Genomic DNA, 19,969 nt, shown 5'->3' with positions numbered 1-19,969 from the left:
AGATGCATGGATGCATTCATGAGGCATAGGCATTGTCTTCTTACTGTCTGCATTGTAATCTACAGAGGCTCAAAAGACATGGTTCGTATGCTTATCTCATCATTAATTTAATATTATGGTGCAAGGTAGTGGGAATGCCACCTGAAATTGTCTAGTTAAAAGTTTCAAGATACTATTAATCTTCAGAACAAACTCAAACATTGTCAGAGAAGTGGAAGATTGACCTTTTTAAAAAATACAACACCAGAGAATATGTTTAGAGAAAGTTTAAGTAGGAAACTCAAACTACAGGAACTAAAATATAAGTTAATTAAACAGCTGGATGGGAGTTACAAAAAACTATTCTGTCCGTTACACGGTATGAACCTTATTTATATACATGAGCTGAGTTGCTGTTGGTTGCATGATATACGAGCAAAAGCACTGATTAGAGTGGGCTGTGGTCAGACCAAAGTCTGGAGGAAAAAAATGGCATAGACTGCAGGGAATTTTTCAGGAAGACAGAACAGCATGAAGGACAATGAATGCTAAAGGGCAAAAGGTTAAAAAAAAAAAGATGGGAAAAATCTGAATGTTACTGGCCTTTGTATCCCAGATCACTATTACACAGCTCAAAGGTTTTTATAAATATTGACTGACTCCTGGAAACCAAAACCAAAAAACACTGTGTAAAACTTCTGCTCGGTGGATTATTTCACGTTTTATACCAGGCAAGTTAAAAGAAGCTAGTTTTAATTGACCATTCCATGCAATCTAGAATGTGGTGGTCTTGTTGGGACAGGCAGATACCACTCTGAATATCTGGAACATCCAACACAGAGAACATTCCAGATAATTCAACTCAAATGACTTCATAATTCCGAAATAGTTTTCTGTATTATACAGTAGAACTTTTTTTGCTAAACCAGTTTTCATGAGGTCACTAGAAATTAGAATGAGCTTGCATTGTTGTTGTTCAGTTGCTAAGTCGTGTCAGAGTCTTTGCGACCTCATGGACTGCAGCACTCCAGGCTTCCCTGTCCTTCACTATCTCCCAGAGTTTGCTCAGATTCATGTCCATTGAGTCAGTTGTGTGTTTGCATGCTTTTGTTTTATTTGGAATCCAGCCAGAACTTCTAAAATGACTTCAAATAACCCATCCTTTGATAGAATTCAAAATATACTCAAGTCAGCTTTGCAACATCAATTTCCTTAACCTATAAATCTATATAGTAAATAAAAATTCAGCCAACTCTGTTACTGATGACTTTACGTTGTAAATTTGTGAGGCTCATATTTTTCAAATTTGACTTTATTGACACCAACTGAATGATTTTTGTTAACGCTAGAATTTTCACCTTTTGAAAAAGTTAGCTTTGAAAGATCTATTTTAAAAATGTAACACATGACCATTAGTCAAAAGGCATATGTATGGATATTCTTGGAAAATTATGTCTCTTTTCCACCTTTGGCTCCTTGCCACTCTGTTCCCCTCCCTGGGAAATACCATTATTTATCCTCATTTTTTATATTTTAAATAACCCGCAATATAATGAGAAGCTCTCAACTTGTATCTAATTGAATGTAATTTGTTACTAAGGCAAATTATGAGCAACAGGAGGTTAACTGTAGTGATACTGTGTGAAACATTTTTTAATTTTAAAACAGGGATGAAATAATACTATTTGGGAAAAATCTTATATAAACTTATCTGAGTGCTTGTGTACCCAATAATCTGTAATTATTAATATTCTCCTTCTTGGCTAACATTTACGTTTAATCATTCCTATTTTAAAATAGTTCTCTGCTGAACCTCATAATATTTCTGTGCTCATCTTGGAATTCTTTTACATTTTTAAAACAATCACAGTTATGCCTAGTTCTTAAAATAAAGATCAAGTGATATTTTTTCACTTTTTTGCTCAACATATAAGTAAGGAACATATTTGTTTAATAAAAGTTGATTTGAAAATATATACTTTAATTTTTCTGTATGCATGCATGCATGCTAAGTTGCTTCAGTTGTGTCCAACTTGTTGCAACTCTATGGACCATAGCCTGCCACGCTCCTCTGTCCTGGGATTCTCCAGGCAAGAATACTGGAGTGGATTGCAATGCCCTCCTCCAAGAGATCTTCCTAACCTAGGAATTAAACCTGCGTCTCTTATGTCTCCTGTATTAGGAGATGGGTTCTTTACCACTAGCACCACCTGGGAAGCCCATTTTTCTAACACTTATAGAAATATGATATATGTGCATTTTACATTTTTTAAAAAATAACAGAATATAAGTTACATAAGGGCAGGTGTTTTTGTTTTAGTCACTTCTGTTATCACTTGTTCCTGAATGCTGCCTAGAGCATAGAAATGTTCTATTTACTAAGTGAATGAATTAACAAATTTGTTCAATATATCAAACAAAACTTAAGGGAAATTCCAAAGTGCAACTTAAACATTTGTATTTTATTATCTTTTAGGATGGTAGTCAAAATTAGACTCATTTTATATTGGTTATATTGTCTATATTTAGTTTTACAATTAATTCATATTTTAAGTTGTGCAGTGTACAAGGCAAATTTGATGCCTATGGTAGAAGATTCCTCATGAGATATTGAAGGCAGCTATATTATCCCTTAATTATTTGCTCTATACTTAACATGCACATATGTGAATACATAACCAGTAGCATTTTATGATATAGTTTTTATCTTCTTAAGATATAGTCATATGATGATCATAATGCTAATTTAATAGGTCATTGTCCTGTTAGTCACCCAACCCCCAAATTTGCTTTTATAACTCTTTTGTGGGTCTTCTTGAATACACACCAAGTCTGGTTGATTCTTGTGCCAGTGGTAAAATTATCTGTGCATTCATTTGAGAACTAGCATTGTTTCTTCTTAACTCTCCACAGAATTAATTTTCCCACCATGATTTTAACTTTATTATAAATTAGTTGGCCCTATGTATGGTATTAACTGGGTGTGTACATAGCTGCATATCTACACAAGATGTGTGTGTGTAGTTGGTGTATATGTGTGTGTGTGTGTCCCTCAGCATTATACATCTTCTTATATAAAGTACATGCTTACCCAGTGCTAACTAATCTGGGCTTAAACTTCATATCTGAGTCATATAACTTTCATTAAGTGAATTATCATTCATTACCTTTAGATTTGCAAACAACAAGTTATTTCTGGAAACCTCTCAAGGAAACTTTCTGACAATCTATTTGTTACTCCTGGCGGAAGGTTCTCAAAATTACTTTATTTTCCTAAATATCCTGCAACATATTTTACCATTTTATTGAAAGTCTTGGTCTTCTGTTCCTATTTTTATTTTCTAAACAGATTCACTCAGAGCTGGTAACCGTGTGACTAGATTCAGAACTGAGTTTCACAGATTACTTCAGAACTAGTGGCTTAATTGTGCGTCCTGAGCAAGCGACTGAAGGCTTTCTTTCTAGTTAAAGGTTTCCAATTTCAACCTCATAGGGTGTACTGTTTTGTTATTTGAAAGGAAAGTTTTTTTCCTAAAAGTCCCGTTTTATAAAAATAATGCATTTCCAGTGTCAGAATAGATTCACTGTTAAAAAATGAAAGTAGCATGCCTTCTTTATCTTTCTTTTATATTTATAATCCCAGTTAAAATCAGTATATGTTTATTTTGAAAATGAAGACACATTTCTTCATCTTCACCTCTAATTCAGTTCAAAGTGAATTACTGGTTAATTCTCTACTGATGATGGTTGTTCACAGAGATTCAAAGTCCTTCACTGACCACTGTATCCTCTTGGTTCTTGTAGGAATAGTTGGTTTTAGGACCTGAGCTGCTTATTAAATATGATGACCTCTGGCTTCTTATGTGGTAGAATCTATGTGGCTAAGAGTAAAACTAGTGATGTTTTCTCTTTGCATGAATTTAAAATTTTACATGCACAGTTCTGCAGTTACTTGTGTTTTAGAAATTATTTTCCTCATATATAATGTCATTTAAAATGCTGAAAGACTTTCCTTTTGAAAGTCTGTTCAGTTATGATACAAAAATTGTAGATAGCTTATATCAAATTAATACTTGATTATTCCCTCCACAGACTTTTTTTGAAATTATTCATTTTGTCTGATAACACCATGTGAAATTTATTTTTAGGGGGATAGTTCCTACGTGAAAGATCGCTGGTGTGTTTTTGATGGATTTATGGTCTTTTGCCTTTGGGTTTCGTTGGTGTTACAGGTAATTAAACACTTTTAACTTACAAGGGTATATTTTCCAAAATGGGCATTATTTTGCATTGAAAATCTAAATTGATATGTTAAAGAACATATATATGTGTGTATGTGTATGTGTGTGTATATATATAATGTGATTGGGTAATTGTCTAGAAACACTTTTAATGTTTATTGATTTTTAAAAGTCTGACATTTTAATCATCGTCAGTCAGATGTTTGCATTATTTTTCAATCAGAAATAAAAATCAGTACCATACAAGATTATTTCTCATTAAACAGACATTAGAAATATATTGATTGAAATAAAGGGAAAGAACATGGAGTGAGGTTTCTGTATTTGTAGAATAAAAATTTGAATTTAAAAATCAAAAGTCCAGTCTTTTCAGTGACTAAATTCTCACTAAAAATAGCTAAAATAATATAAATACATTGGAGTATATATTGGGTAACATAAATAGTGTATTGCAAATGGAAAATTCCTTACTTTGAGAAATGGGGAACATATATTTAAAAGGCCTGAAGGAGAGATTTTATTAAAAACCGTATAATTCATTCCCAGGCACTCATTCAGGCTTGATTTTGCATTTAATTCAACTGAACTTATTATATTCTTCATTTAAAAAATTCAGAATAAAATAAATTCATCATCCGTCCCAGAAACTCATCATGGTTCGTATTGATAAGCTGTTCTTCTTTTTATAAAGCTCACTTCTCTAACAATTAATTTCATCCTGCATATTAAATGTGTTCTTTTCCATTTAGTAACTATTGTATGATTGACAAACATTTTCTAATTATCCTCTTGCCTCTGCTGGTAAATGGAATTCTTTTTCATAATATCTTTATTAACTCTTTCTCCATTAATCTATGTTCTAGATATTCGAAAAGTTCCACCAAAGACTGTTGTTAGTGAGGAAAACTTGGCATACTTGCTCCATTTTTGTAATAAAAACTGTGCCTTGATGAATCATTTAGAAAATGAACAAGATTAATGACACTTTCACTCATTTACGTATTTGTTTCTCTTAAGAGAGCTATTCAACATGTACTCCAAAGAAAGTTAGTGTTGGTGGATGGCAGTGTGGGACTTAGTTCAGGGAACATGTATGGCGTCCTGGGACGCTGTCTGTATGTGTCCTGACTACACCCAATGCTGAGCGAAAGCCTGAGTTGTCTGTTCACCTCTGAATTTGCAGGTGTTTGAAATCGCTGATATAGTTGATCAGATGTCTCCTTGGGGCATGTTGCGGATCCCACGGCCACTAATTATGATCCGGGCATTCCGGATTTATTTCCGATTTGAGCTACCAAGGACCAGAATTACAAATATTTTAAAGTAAGCACTACTTTTACATAAATTAAGGGGAAATGTTTATGACATTTTTTGGTAAGTTTTACCTACTTTATTTTTTCCTCCTAGGCGATCAGGAGAACAAATATGGAGTGTTTCCATTTTCCTCCTTTTCTTTCTACTTCTTTATGGCATTTTAGGAGTTCAGATGTTTGGGACATTTACCTATCACTGTGTAGTAAATGACACAAAACCAGGGTAAGTTTATCTACTAACTGCATTTTAACCTTGTGATTTGCAAGGATCTTCCTGCAGTTTTCATGTGAAAAACCTGTGTCTCAATTGTTTTAAAAGTACTTGTGTGCTCTCCATGGTCTGTGTTACAACTGAGCGACTTATACACACACATACATACAAAGACTTTATTTGTAAAAGTCCAATTTGATAATACTCCAGATTTCCATCAACAGGTAAATGGATTAACAAGTATATCTATATGATGACTGTGAAAGTGTTAGTTGCTCAGTCAGGTCCAACTCTTCGCAACCCCATGGACTGTACCCCACAAGGCTCCTCTGTCCATGGAATTCTCCAGGCAAGAGTATTGAAATGGGTAGTCATTCCCTTTCCCAGGGGATCTTCCCGATCCAGGGATCAAACTCGGGTCTCCTACATTGCAGGCAGATTCTTTACCGTCTGAGTCACTAGGGAAGCCTACTTATAGTAACTACTATTTAGTAATAAAAAAGTATGAGATATTGACATTCAAAATATCTTGGGTGAATCTCAAGATAATTATGTTGAGTGAAGAACCTAGACGACAAAGTACATATTCTGTGATTTCATGTATGTAAAATTCTAGAAAATGCAAACTCACCCATGATGATGAAAGGGAATCATTGTTTGCCTGGGCATAAAGGTTGGGGTAGGAATGAGATGATGAAGGTGTGGTTCTGTGTGTATGTCAAGGTTTCTCAAGCTGTTCTTTTTAACATGTGCTGTTTATTGTATGTCAAGTGTTTGCTGTTGTTGTTGTTACTGCAACTATTTAGAAACGTTTCAGCGTGAAGTAGAGATCTGATTTTCTTCATATAGCTAGGCGCTTACCCCCACACTGCTTACTGTATGTCATTACTCACAGTATTTAATGCTGCCTTTCTCATTTACCAGTTCCCTGTCTGTATTTGGATCTGTAGCTATGATCTCTTCTGTGCTTGATTGACCTATTTAATGATCCTCTCATTAGTATCACGCTCTGGACCTATTTAAATACGAATGTGTCTGTATGCCTGAGGGTCACCTTTCCCGACCCCAGCCTCACAGGGGCTGAGGACTCTGTTTTCTACTTCTTACAGGCATGGAAACCCCAAGCTCTTGGCTACTGAGTCCTTAGTGTTCATCGATACCATCGTTTAATCAACTCGTGTGTTTCTCTTGTTCTAGTTTTCGCTTTCCTTTTACACATTGCCATTTTGGAATGTGTGTTTTCTTTCTTACAAGCCCAGGGGTGTGTGTGTGTGTGCTCAGTCGCTCTATGGAAGTCATGGTTAATGATATATTATATTTAGATGGATAATAACATTATGACAGATTGATAAAGAAGCAGAAATGAAGAAAAGGACAGAGGAAGAAAAGCAAGCTGCTAAATAAAAGCAACAACGGAGAAATGGTTAGAAAATGGAAAAGCCACGTTAAAAGTGGAGAAAAGCAATGAATTAGTACAAACATAGGATAGGAAAGTTGAAGGAAGTGGTGAGTAACTGTTGACTCGTGTGGGTGAGGGAAGAGATGCATAGAGGGAAACCTGTAGGTAGTTTTCTTTTTCAGTGCATGTGGGCTGCAGAATGTGTCTAGATTGTTCCATGAATGAATATGAAGGTGAAAAAAGATATTGTGTGGGCAGGAGACAATAGAGGAGGAGTGAGGGGAAGGAAAGCTTTTGGGTGAGGAAGCAGCTGTGTGAGAACATCGGTGAATGCAGGAGCCCAATTCCACTTTTGTTAAAAACCAAGTTAAAAGGCAAAACTTCTCAAATGTGTTAACCCAGCTCGGAGATTAGGCATCATGCTGCAAACTTAACTTTGACACGGAGAATAGACTACAATTAGGGAAGATGGGTGTGAGTATTATCTGAACTCATGGTCCCTGAATCACTCAGTAAGTCCTCTCAGCCAGCTCCACACTGTACTCAGGACTCAGAAATGAATGTCTGGAAAAAAATGTTAAAAGACCTCTCATATGCTGACTCTTAGCTCCAGCTCATTACATTATCCTTAAAAAAAAAAAAAAAAAGTGTACCGTGAAGAATCTCATACATGTTGGCAGCCTTTTCAGCTACTCAAGACATAACAGTGATGGGGAGATGTCTGCATTTTTCTCTTTCTTGGATTTGTATTATCAAATCTGTGCAGTCGTATTATGCACACACCCATGTATTTTGTCTTCTCTTCATGTGATTCTTCATTTACTATTTGAGAAGAAGATATGTAACTGGCCACACGGTTTTATAAGCAGTGTTACTCATAAAAACAGTTTTCAGAAGTTGGATGACTCATTTCAAGGACCAACCATTTATGCCATTTTTCCTTTTGTATTTTCAGTTCAGTATTAACTGAGTTTTAAAAGCCTTGCTCTCAAGAAAATTTGTCAATACCATTTTACCATCTCCAGACCAGACATTTAATTTGCTTTATTTTTAGAGACTCAAACCACGTCCAGAGTCAGAATGAAACACCTACAAATCCCAGTTGAAAAGAATTTTCCAACTTTTTGTGTCCTTTTGTTGCCTCTTAGCTAGGAATTTCTCGTAAACATCTCTGAGTCACAGACACTAAGCTCTACGGTATGATGCTCTGCTTCCAGAGATCAGAGTTGCCAGGTGCTGTCATGACCTCCTTTCTCTTCGGCGTTGTCTTTTAACAATTGTTCTAATCTCTGCTTGATTGATTTGCACGCATGGTAGCCAAATAATAGGACAGCTTTCAGGCAGAGACGTGTGTGTTCAGAGACCTGTATGTCCCAGGTTTCATGGCTGACCTCTGGAATTGATTATGTTAATCTGTGAAGCAGACAGGGCAAATAAAGCAGGAACTCAGTACCTGCGGTTTTACTTCTGAATGGACCCAGTTTCTTGTAAAGCAGATAGATGGGCATCTCAGCTGTGTCCTCTATAGCAGGGGTCCTCAACCTCCTGGATCTAATGCCTGATGATCTGACGTAGAGCTGATACAGTAATAATAGAAATAAAGTGGGCACAATAAAGGTAATGCTCTTGAATCATCCCCAAACCATCCCCTGACCCCGGTCAATGGAAAAATTATCTTTCACGAAACTGGTGCCTGGTGCTGGAATGGTTGAGTACCACTTCGTTTATAGCGTTACTAGTAAATCTTTAGCTTCTTCTCCAGTAATGAATGGTGACCTAAGGCAGTTATGGAACAAATAATGGGATTTGACTAAGCAAGACAGTTCATATCCTAAAGAGAGTTGAGAAGACCAGTGGCCTGTGGCGGAAACAGATATTGCAAACTGCCAAATGTGATGGCAAAAATCCCCCTGAAGCTAAAAGAGGAACATGTAAGAAGGAGCTGCTAGGTGAAATAGAACAGATGAAGATTTTCCTGACGCCTTATTATCATTCCTGAGAAAGGAGAGAAATTTATTCATGGCTTGGTATCAAATAATGACATCTCATCCCCAAGAATGAGATAATTAGAAAAGGTAAGGAAATGTAAATGTTAAGCATGTAATAGTTTACTGTGCAGAGAGTAAGATTCAACCAGGAGCTCAAGTTAATGTTTGTAATGACTGGACCATCCGCTTTGTGCCCAGGAGGTAGGGGACCACACATCACAGGCACCCTGGACCGTTCTGCTTCTTCCCTGCTGCTGCAGAGTAATTACAGATTACTTCCTGTGGGTCTCAAGGAGAATCTCGGTTACAGACAATTCATTTCATGGTTCCCCTGGCCAGCAGGCTTCCCTGGTTGCTCAGACTGTAAAGAATCTGCCTTCAATGCAGGAAACCCCGGTTTGATCCGTGGGTCGGGAAGATTCCCCTGGAGAAGGGGGTGGCAGCCCACTCCAGTATTTTTGCCTGGAGAATCCCATGAGCAGAGGAGCCTGGCGGGCTACAGTCCATGGGGTCACAAAGAGTTGAACGCAACTGAGTAACTCACACACATCCATCCTACTGGGTACTTTTGGTCTTCCCTGGTGGCTCAGACGGTAAAGCATCTGCCTGCAATGTGGGAGTCCCAGGTTCGATCCCTGGGTTGGGAAGAGCCCCTAGAGAAGGAAATGGCAACCCACTCTGATACTCTTGCCTGGAGAATCCCATGGGCAGAGGAGCCTGGCGGGCTACAGTCCATGGGGTCGTAAAGAGTCGGACACGACTGAGTGACTTCTCTTTCACTTTCCATCCAGTGGCAGCTTTTAGGACTTGGTGGTATTTTATAAAAGATTACTAAGACCAGAGAAGATATAAAGTTGGATTTGGGGGCAGTTTTCTATACTAGCCCAAATAAAATTTAAGTATTCCTTTCAGAATACTTAGAAAATAAGTGAATGGTTGTTTTATCAACTCTGTTCACAAAACAGTGAGATTTTTTAAAAATAGAAAGATCAGAAGAATTAAAGATAGAAACATGGTGGAACTTAAGAATATTAATTTTTAATTTCCATGGCCTTTATCAAGAGAGGATTTTGTACAATATGTAAAATCATAAGTGCCTCAGATTCATGCAAAGGACTGTGACGTCTTCTTGAAAGGATTAGGAAAGACTACGCTGTTACTCACAGGATTCATGCCTAGGTGTCTGCCAAGTGGGAGGTATAAGAACAAGTTGAGATATTGGAAATATATTCTTTATAATGTTTAAGAAATGAAGGTACTCTGATGATATATCTACAGTAGATTTCTAACTAAATTAATAGCAATGGTTATGGAGCACCTGTTATATTGCAGATATTTTGCTTATGTAACTGCTTTTTTAGAACAAATCTTACGTCTGCTGCCAATACAGGAGACATAAGCAATGTGGGTTCTATCCCTGGGTCGGGAAGATCCAGGTATGGATGGGTATGGCTACCCACTCCAGTATTCTTGCCTGAAGAATCCCATGGACAGAGGAGCCTAGAGGGCTACAGTCTAGGGGGTCACAAGAGCTGGACATGACTGAAGTGACTTAGCACCCACCCATGCAAGAATTTGAAAGAAGGGGAATTAACCAACATGCGTGCTTAAAGTCATATTTTTCTGACACTACAAAGTGGTGATGTCCACAGTTAGAGCCTTTTACTTGGGCTTGTACGTACGGCACTTGTGGGTGTCCAAAGGACCAGCTTAAAATGTGGTAGTTACTTAAACATTTCCTGAGATGTGTAAATTTGCTCAGTTGCCACTAATGAAGAGCAGAATCCTGTAGGAATAAGCATAGAACTTTGTTTTGACTGAGACAAAACTGGGCAATGTATTACCAGGCATGGTGTGTGTGTGTGTGTGTGAGTAAAATTGTGTATGTCTTTGTAGGAATTTGTGTATATGCCCCTGTGTGTGTGGCTGGTGGCCTCAAGCAGCTAAGGGACCGTGCAGTTAGGCATCAGACTTTAGAGAAAACATGCTATATAAGAGGCAGGAACCATCACAATGAATTTACAAAGATATCGAAGAAAAGAAATGTGACCCAAAACATCCGTCTCAATGTGGCCATAAGCAGGGGAAACTGAGACTGTCCTCAGGTTGGTCCCCATTTAGGAAACACCTGGAGACATTGATGTCGTGGGAAATGACGGTACTGCAATCAAGGGCTTGTAAGACTTGTGAATCCTCTAGGCTAAACTTGGGCCCCTACATGAGCCTTGTCAGTTGTCTCAGGTAGCAGCTACTTGGGGCTCATTTTAAGGCCAGCCCACAATGGGATTCCATATTCACCATTACGGTGGTTATCTGTATTCACTGCCAAGAAAAGCATTGCATATCTAAATCCTTCGCATCAACTTAAATTCCAGTTTATCCTCCAGAAAGATGAAAAGTTATATCACCAGTCATCCAAATAAAAACCTCGTATTATTTGCGGAGCTGAATCACTGCATAACCTCTCTCCTTCCAGTGTGACACCTTTCGTTCCTTCAGTCTCACCTTGCTTATCTGGTTTTCTGTCTAAACTGCACATCTGACAACGCAAAAGAAGGCCGAGTGTCATTTCTGAGGCTCACATACGGTACTTTTGCACCATATGGAAAATGACTGTCATCATTAGCTGTTGCTTAGAAGCAGAGAAGTAACATTTGTGGCCACAGTAGGAGAAGGGTTTGTGAATAACACAGAATCCCCAGACAAGTTTACATGCCTTGCAAACCTGCAGGAAAATTCCTTCCTTTACTTTTCTGGGTCTCGGTCTTTTATGGCAAAAGCCATCATGGCCATGATGCTCTTATAAAGAGCTTCTGTGTGGGCTTAGAGATCTTATGGTTACTGGAGGAGAAGGTTGCAGGGAACAGATAGTTAGAGAGTTTAGGATGAGTATGTGCACACTGCTATTAACATATTTTAAATGAATAACCACCAGTGTCCTATTATATATCACAGGAAACTGTTTAATGTCATGCAGCAGCCTGGATGGGAGGGGTGTTTTGGGGAGAATGGACACATGTATGTGTGTGACTGAGTCCCTTTGCTGTCCACCTGAAACTATTACAACATTGTTAACTGGTTCTACTCCACTATAAAATAAGAAGTTTAAAAATAACATGAAGAGCTTCTGTGTGGATGAATCTCATGTCATTTGAGAATGTTCCTTAATGTGATAAATACCATTCATGAATCAGGAATCTTAAGTCCGTGTCCACATACAGCAAGTATTAATGAAGAGTGATTACGTTATGCATTGTAATCAACACACTTGTTGAAAATGTCAAATCCTTTTTTGTGTTGTTTGCAGAAATGTGACCTGGAATAGTTTAGCCATCCCAGATACACACTGCTCCCCAGAACTGGAAGAAGGCTACCAGTGCCCCCCAGGATTTAAATGCATGGACCTTGAAGATCTGGGACTTAGCAGGCAAGAGCTGGGCTACAGTGGCTTTAACGAGATAGGTCTGTCTTACTGATAAAACACCTTTTCCGTTTCTATTTTACAATGTTTATGAAATGGAGAGAGTAGTAACATAATTGATAGTTTATGTTCAGACTGTCTATAGGATTTAAGAAATGCAACTGCAAATTTTAATATATTCTACCCTACAGTCTATAACATACAGTCTATTTTTATATAGATATGCAACAATGTCTATATAGAGTTAAATATCTCTTCAATTACTAATTATAGGATTTAAAAATATTCGTTTGTTGAGTAAGGTTCAGGGTTCTTGACTCAAAGAACCCCTTGAATCAACAGGACTTGGTTCCTTCCACATTTAACTAGTAGGCAAGGTAAGTCTTAAATAATTGGAATACTAGATATTGATGGGTACGTGAGAGGTGAAAAGTAATTTTGGGAACAGAAGACAATTAATGAAATACTTAGTGAATGTGCATCAGCTATGTAATAGAGATATGGGGAATGCTTGTATGCAAATACAATGTGCTCAAATGTGTACATTTATTCGCGGCTTGTCCTGTTAAGTCCTGAAATGTGCCATCACACGCAGACATGGCATCTGGCATTCAGTTGGTATCATTGCATTTTTACAATTCCATGCATGTTGTGCATATTTCATTATTGAAACAAAAAAACCATGGAATTCTAAACACATATGTTATGCTCTGAAAATTTGTCCTAGTCGGTTTAGGCAACCACAGCAAAATATCATAGACTGGGTGGCATAGACAACAGAAATGTACTTCTCCCCAGTTTGAAGGCTCTAAGTCTGGATCAGGGTGCAGCATGGTCAGCTTTGATGAGGCCCCTCTCCTTGGCTTGCAGTCTTCTCTCTGTGTCCTTATGTGAGGGGTTGAGTGGGGGCAGAGAAAGAGATGAGGAGAGAGGGGGAGAGAAAGTCCTCTGGTCTCTTCTTCTGAGGGCACTAATCCCATCATGGGAACCCCACCCCTCACGACCTGGTCCAAACCACATCACCTTCTGAAGTCTCCACCTCCTAATACCATCACACTGGGGGTTAGGGCTTCAGTATATGAATGGCAGGGGCTGAAGGAGTAGACTCAGACATTCAGTCCATGGCACAACTGTTGGAGTCATTTGAAAATGAATTAATCTTATTTTTAAAGTTTCAAGGCCCAGGTACACTTAAGAACATTCTGGACACTTTTACCCAGGACATAAGAGGAAAATCTTTTGGTGTGTAACAGGGTGGTGGTTGTACTCTTTTGGAAGCCAGATCTGGTTCTTTTTCATCCGTCCTGTGGTGTGGTTTCACTTCCCGATGGACCAGCTGTACATTGGGGATTGCATCACCCAAAGAGAGAACAGCATCTCTGTCCACGCTGGAGGGTAACTGCTTCAAACCCAGCCTGGCCACCTTCACACATCAGGAAGAGTGGCTGATGAATCCTATTCCTACCTTATGGCTGCAGTCATCACAGCTCCTAGATAGTGTTATGCAGGATGGCATAATGAACTCTGAGATAATTTTTTGAATTTCAGAAAGGACATGTGAAGACCTTGCACTGATTGAGGAATACTTTCCAGATATGTGAATTAAACCCACAAGGCTTCAGCCTTTGGAGAGAATATAATGCTTGAACTTAGGCTGAAAAAACCAAATAGTTGATATTTCTGAAGAGTGAATTTCGCAAATAGCACCTACATTTTTATTATATTTTAGCACAGCCGCATAGTAAATTTCCAGCGTAATAGTTAGATGGACATTCTTCATTTGGCCAATGATGTAGTTTTCTGATTCACAAAAATTTAGAAGGCAACAGATGTGAAGCATTCTAATTTTCTGTCCTCTCTTATCTGGTTTCGGAACTGATCTTACATTCCCCCTGCCCCCCCCCGCCCCGCCCCCCCGCCCCCCTCCGCTCCCCCCCTGCGCCCCCCCCCCCGCCCCGTCTCAGAAGTGCAAAGACTTTTATGGATGATGGATGATGCTAATGACTTTCAGGCATGAGTGGGAAATCACAGGTGTGGTTTGGGAGATGAGATGCACAGATTTAGAAAGCTGCTCTGAGCAAGTTCCAGAAGTCCTAACAACTGGGGCAGGACTGGAATGCATGACTGGTTAGATCCTGTTGCTGTTTCTTTTAGGGGTTAAGTGTGCCCATGTCTGGAATGGAAAGTGGCCAGCATTCAAGGTTAGGCTGCCCTGGCACTGGAAACCTCCAAGCCTTTAAAATTATGTTGCTAAATCAAATCTCACCCTGACCATTTTAAATGCAGCAGTTGTGTTTAAACTCCAATTGCTGCATTATATTCAAGTAGATTCATCTTTCTTCACTGTTACTGACAGGGCTTCAACTAATGTAGATGAAGAGCATCTCTTTGAGCCAGAAAGTCTCCTTCTAAAGTATGTGGGCTTAAGAAGTCCATTTCCAGGAAGGAATCACCCTTGGGGGTAAAAGGCCCCCACTGAGGCAGGAGTCTTACTGTAGCTCTACTGTTTATTTGCACATTTATCTCCCAAGGATTTAAGTTGCTGGAAAACAGGAAGCATGTCTTTTCATCTTCATGCCTCCAGAGCCTAGAGCAATGTCTGCCTCATAGGGAACCCTGTATGAATATTTACCAAAGGACTGAACAGAGTCTGTGTTCTCTTGAATTCATTGGTGATCCATCATATTTGTACTAGGATATGGAGCCATAATAGAGAATTAAGTTGTTTTCTTGTTCTCTTCCCTGATTGCATCTGCTTTTGTCGGCAGTGTTTGTTCTTTCTCATGACTTCTGTTTCTATACAAGCTTAATTTGGTCTGTTTGCTTCTTTTTCTCAAATGATGATTGAATTCCACATTATTGTAGAACTAATGGTTAGATGATGAAATGATGACTTTGAGCTATGATAAAAAAATTTTAACATGGTCACTATAGTTTAGATTGAAATTGATAACTACTTCCTGATAAGATGTACCTATGTAGATACACAAACTAGTATTTTAGATTATTTGGCAAGTTCTTATGGAAACAAAAAGATAATGTTTCATCCAAAAATGAGGAAATTAGTTTTATTAGGCACATGCGATCATCTCTTTCTGCATGCAGCCAAGTTTAAAATGCAATTAGGTGCCTAATTGTGCATTTCAATTTGGCCAGTTTACTCTATAGGTAAGTAATCATGATTAATTTAAAAGGAACATGTTTCCTTTTCTTACTAACCCAAATTATCATGCAATACACTGAATTTCAATCATGTATTAAATTTTATTTGTAAGTAGCATTATGTCTTATGAAAATTTAATACTAATGTTGGAAAACTCAATTTTTAAAATATATTCAAAGCCAGAGTCATTAAGTAGAAAAAAATTACAAAGAGCCCCTCCTGCAAGACTGCAGAGTAAAGACACCTTTTTGTGTCCAAAATCATCCAAGCATTAAGGAGCCTGAGAAACAGAAATGCAATTTCCATATTTAAGGACTCAGAAAAACCTGGAACTATGAATCCCAACCTGAGAGGACCAGGATCCAACAGGAAACTTCTGGAAGGACTCTGGATACAAAAGATCTCAGAGCCAGCAGGATACCAATGTTCTAAACACCCGGTGTTCATTGTACATTCAGTTTAGAAATTCAACAATAAAAATTAAATTATATACAATAGCAATAGAATAAAACAAAATAAAATTCCCAGAGGAGCAGAAGAGTCCTGTCTTTGGGTCGGGGCATCAGTGTGTGGCTGATGCTAGGTGTTTTCTGGTATTCCATGTGGCATCATGGACGAGAGGTCCTTGTTCTGCAGACCTCTGGGAGAGAGAGAGGACAGACAAGTCAGTTGTGAGCACCCTGACATGGCTTATCTGCATGGAATAGAACAAGGGAAAGACTCCAGATTGGCTCTACATTTGTTGTTGTTTAATCATCAGTCGTGTCCAACTCTTTTGCAGCCCCATGGACTGTAGCCTGCCAGGCTCTTCTGTCCATGGGATTCTCCAGGCAAGAATACTAGAGTGGGTTGTCATGCCCTCCTGCAGGGGATCTTTCTGACCCAGGGATCAAACCTATGTCTCCTTCATTGCAGGCAGACTCTTTACCACTGAGCCACTTGGGAAGCCCAGGATGACCTGAGAGCTTTCTAAAACCTGATTCCCAGGCATCATCCCCCAGGCCAATTAAATCAAAACCCTACAGTGATTGAAGACATAGATTAATCTAAAAAGTTCTCTAGGTGATTCAAGTGCGCATGCAGAGTATGAGCCAGTGTACTGAAGCAACACTAAGTCTCACATACCCGCCGACCTGTGCAGCTCTTCATTTCTACCCCACAATATTCCCCCACGCTTCTCTGCATGAAACAAGACAAATGCCTGGTGCTCTCAAAGTCATTGTCAAAGATGAGAGAGAATCAAGAAGAATCAGGACCAGTTCTATAACAATGTACCTTTCGGTGCATTTTAAACTGAAAAAAAAAAAAAATACACAAGACATATATATATAACTCAAAAGAATTGCAAAAAAAGACAAATATATACATTAAAAGGGTACAGTTTGATTCAGTAAATTGACATAGAACAATTGACCCTGAGACCTGTCTTGGTGGAGATGCTAAAGAAAGCATCCTTTGGGTATCCAGGAAAAAAAAAATGATCAAGTCAGCTCTAAGGGGGACCTTGAGAAGGGCCTGAAACTTCATGTCACTGTTCAGCTCTCGAATATAATGTCACAGTGCTTACAGAGTCCTTAGGGAAATAATGTGTCAAAGTCTTTGTGATTATTTTTGAAGAGGCAAGAACTCAGAGACTTCATCTTCCATGAAGTCTTCTTGAAGTCACTGAGCCAATCAAGAATAACTGCTCATGGGTCTGGTCTCTAGTACCTATTCTGTAAGAGCAGCATCAATACGACTGCAGGATTTACAGACTGTGGTGTAAATGTTGCAAACTGTGATTGTGTAGAAGAGATGCCATCAGGGGTGGTGGGCTGATGATGTGGATATCTATTCATAGCAGTGAAAAACAAGTATCATTTTATTACAATATGTGAATCCAGTAATGGAAGCAGATGGATACTCACCTTGAAAATGCATTGCAAAGTTAAAATGACTTTAGAAAAAAATTCAGAACTCAAAATAATGGCTTTGGGGTTTGGATTGTGGATGTTGTATATAGTAGTATGGTGACCTTTGGACAGGAATCCACCTCTCTTGCTTCGGTTTCCTCATCTGTGAAATGGGTGAGTGATTGACATGCCTTATAGGGTTGTTGTGAGAAGCAGCTAGGAAGCTACACTTAGAATAGTATCTGACACCATGAAGACACATGACAAGCTAGGAATTAGAGATATGGTGGCAAAATAAGAATGTATCACTGTTATTTAAGTAACCAGTTTAACAAAGAAGGGTGAGATACCGATGCTTTCAGATTAGCACCTCAGTGTCTGATGTTATTCCCTTTTCTCTGCACCAGTTTTCCCCTCAACTTGTTCAGGATTTTACAGCAAAAGAGGGGAGTAGAGTGTACATGATCTGCTGCTGCTAAGTCACTTTAGTCGTGTCCGACTCTGTGCAACCCCACAGACGGCAGCCCACCAGGCTCCCCGGTCCCTAGGATTCTCCAGGCAAGAATACTGGAGTGGGTAGCCTATCCCTTCTCCGGGGGATCTTCCCGACCCAGGAATCGAACCTGGGTCTCCTGCATTGCAGGCGGATTCTTTACCGACCCAGCTATGAGGGAAGCCTGGTGATACTTAGTCTTCATGAATCAATTTTTCCTCTCTTACCACTCTCAAAAGTGTCCTCACTTGGGCTTAACTGTCTCTTCAGAATTTTCTTTTGCCTGTACCATTGAATTTTCAGCTTCACTAAGCCTCACACATAGAATTCTATTTAACCCTATGCATGTGAACTTGGGGCCCCCGGATTCCAGCCACCCGTGTCTTCAGCAGCCCTTCAGCAGGTGCGCCTTCCACAGCGCTGAGCAGAGTCCCCAGTGGGGTGGCCCTGAGCAGAAGCCACGGCCACGCTGCTTCCGGCCCCACCTCCCGCACCCAGACGCTCGTTTTCTCTCCGCCCCTAAATCACCGTGTCGAATGGTGGCTGACACACTAGCTGCTCCTTCATCCTGCTCTTCATGTAGACTGCTGCATCATTGGTTCAAGGGACCCTTCCTACGGCTCATTCTTAAGGACTCCAACACACATCCTGCTTAAGAGGTGTTCCTCTGCGTCTGAGACACCCAGTGCCCCCACAGTCCAGGAGCAGGCGTTATTGAAAGGACTTAATTTGAAGATCACAAAATCTCTTTAGCATACGCTCAGATTCCGTGATGGAAGTCAGTGTGTGTGGATGTGGGTGTAAGCACACAGTGTAACAGTCTGGGAGCAGAGCACTTCCAAACACCCCCACACTGCAGAGGTGGACCGGATAAATCACATCCGTTTAGTCTGTTTAGAAAATGTGTCTCCTTCCATTTGCTGAGTACTTACCCGCCGTTCAACCTCACCCTTCCTCCGTGTTACCACTCGCTCATCAACATGCAGGGCATACAACCCCAGACAGTGCAATTTCCCGTAATGGCACTGAACGTGAAATTAGAGGAGTTTTGAGCTGGAAAGAGATGAGGCAGCCCTGTGGTTCACTGACACAGTTTCCAGGTGTGGAAACAGAGGCTCAGAGCCAGAGCGGTCAGAGTTCCAGAGAATTCCACACCGGGCAAGGCCAGCTCCCTTGTCATGATTCACGGACTCGCCTTATAACTTAATCTCCCCCAGACCGTTCTACATTTCAGAGATCATTGTTTCATTCAGTAGGAAACTCAGAAAGTACCTTGTAAAGTGTAGTTGTATTTTTAATTTTGTGGTAGGAGCTTAGCATCACTTACCTTCAGTAAGGTGCTGGTGGAGAGGACATCTCCATTTACAGATGCGATATACCAGTTAGAACAAAAACCAACAACAAATCCATAGCATGTGGGAAGGAAATCACAGCCAAAGCCATGAAACTGGCAATTTACTTGTCATGATCCTTCAAAAGAAGATAAGAAAGTGGGTACAGGATATGAATACAAAGCTATTCAGATGGTGGTGTTTAACTCTCAGTTCATTGTACAGCCAGGTAAAAAACAAAACAAAACATATTTCCTTTGATAGAACAGTGAATGTGACTTAATGGTAAAAATTCACCCTAGGAGGTCACTTAAGAAATAAATAGCTATCAGGCTTAGACTCATAAGAACAAAAGAGGAAAGTTCAATTTTTAAAAATTCAGAATGAACTAAACCAGGATTCAAACAATTTATAAAGGAAGCCCGCCCATAAGTGAGGTCAACCTATAAACAAGGCATTTGGAAAATAGCTAATAGAAAAGACATTTAAATCATACATGCTTTTAATGCTACATGGACTGTATATATAGTGGACTATT

General features: G+C 39.3%; 1 protein-coding gene across 1 annotated transcript in view; it reads left to right on the top strand.

The window, feature by feature from the left end:
* NALCN (sodium leak channel, non-selective) overlaps nucleotides 1–19,969 on the top strand; it is a 270,853-nt gene that overhangs the window by 12,843 nt on the left and 238,041 nt on the right. The window contains exons 4-7 of the mRNA XM_061133830.1: nucleotides 4,128–4,211; nucleotides 5,404–5,543; nucleotides 5,628–5,756; nucleotides 12,439–12,593. Coding sequence (XP_060989813.1) covers nucleotides 4,128–4,211; nucleotides 5,404–5,543; nucleotides 5,628–5,756; nucleotides 12,439–12,593 — 508 coding nt within the window. The remainder of the gene's footprint in view (nucleotides 1–4,127; nucleotides 4,212–5,403; nucleotides 5,544–5,627; nucleotides 5,757–12,438; nucleotides 12,594–19,969) is intronic.

This window comes from Dama dama, chromosome 30 (assembly GCF_033118175.1).
Source record: "Dama dama isolate Ldn47 chromosome 30, ASM3311817v1, whole genome shotgun sequence".
In the NCBI taxonomy this organism is placed as follows: Eukaryota; Metazoa; Chordata; class Mammalia; order Artiodactyla; family Cervidae; genus Dama; species Dama dama.
This window is presented reverse-complemented; position numbering and strand designations above follow the sequence as displayed.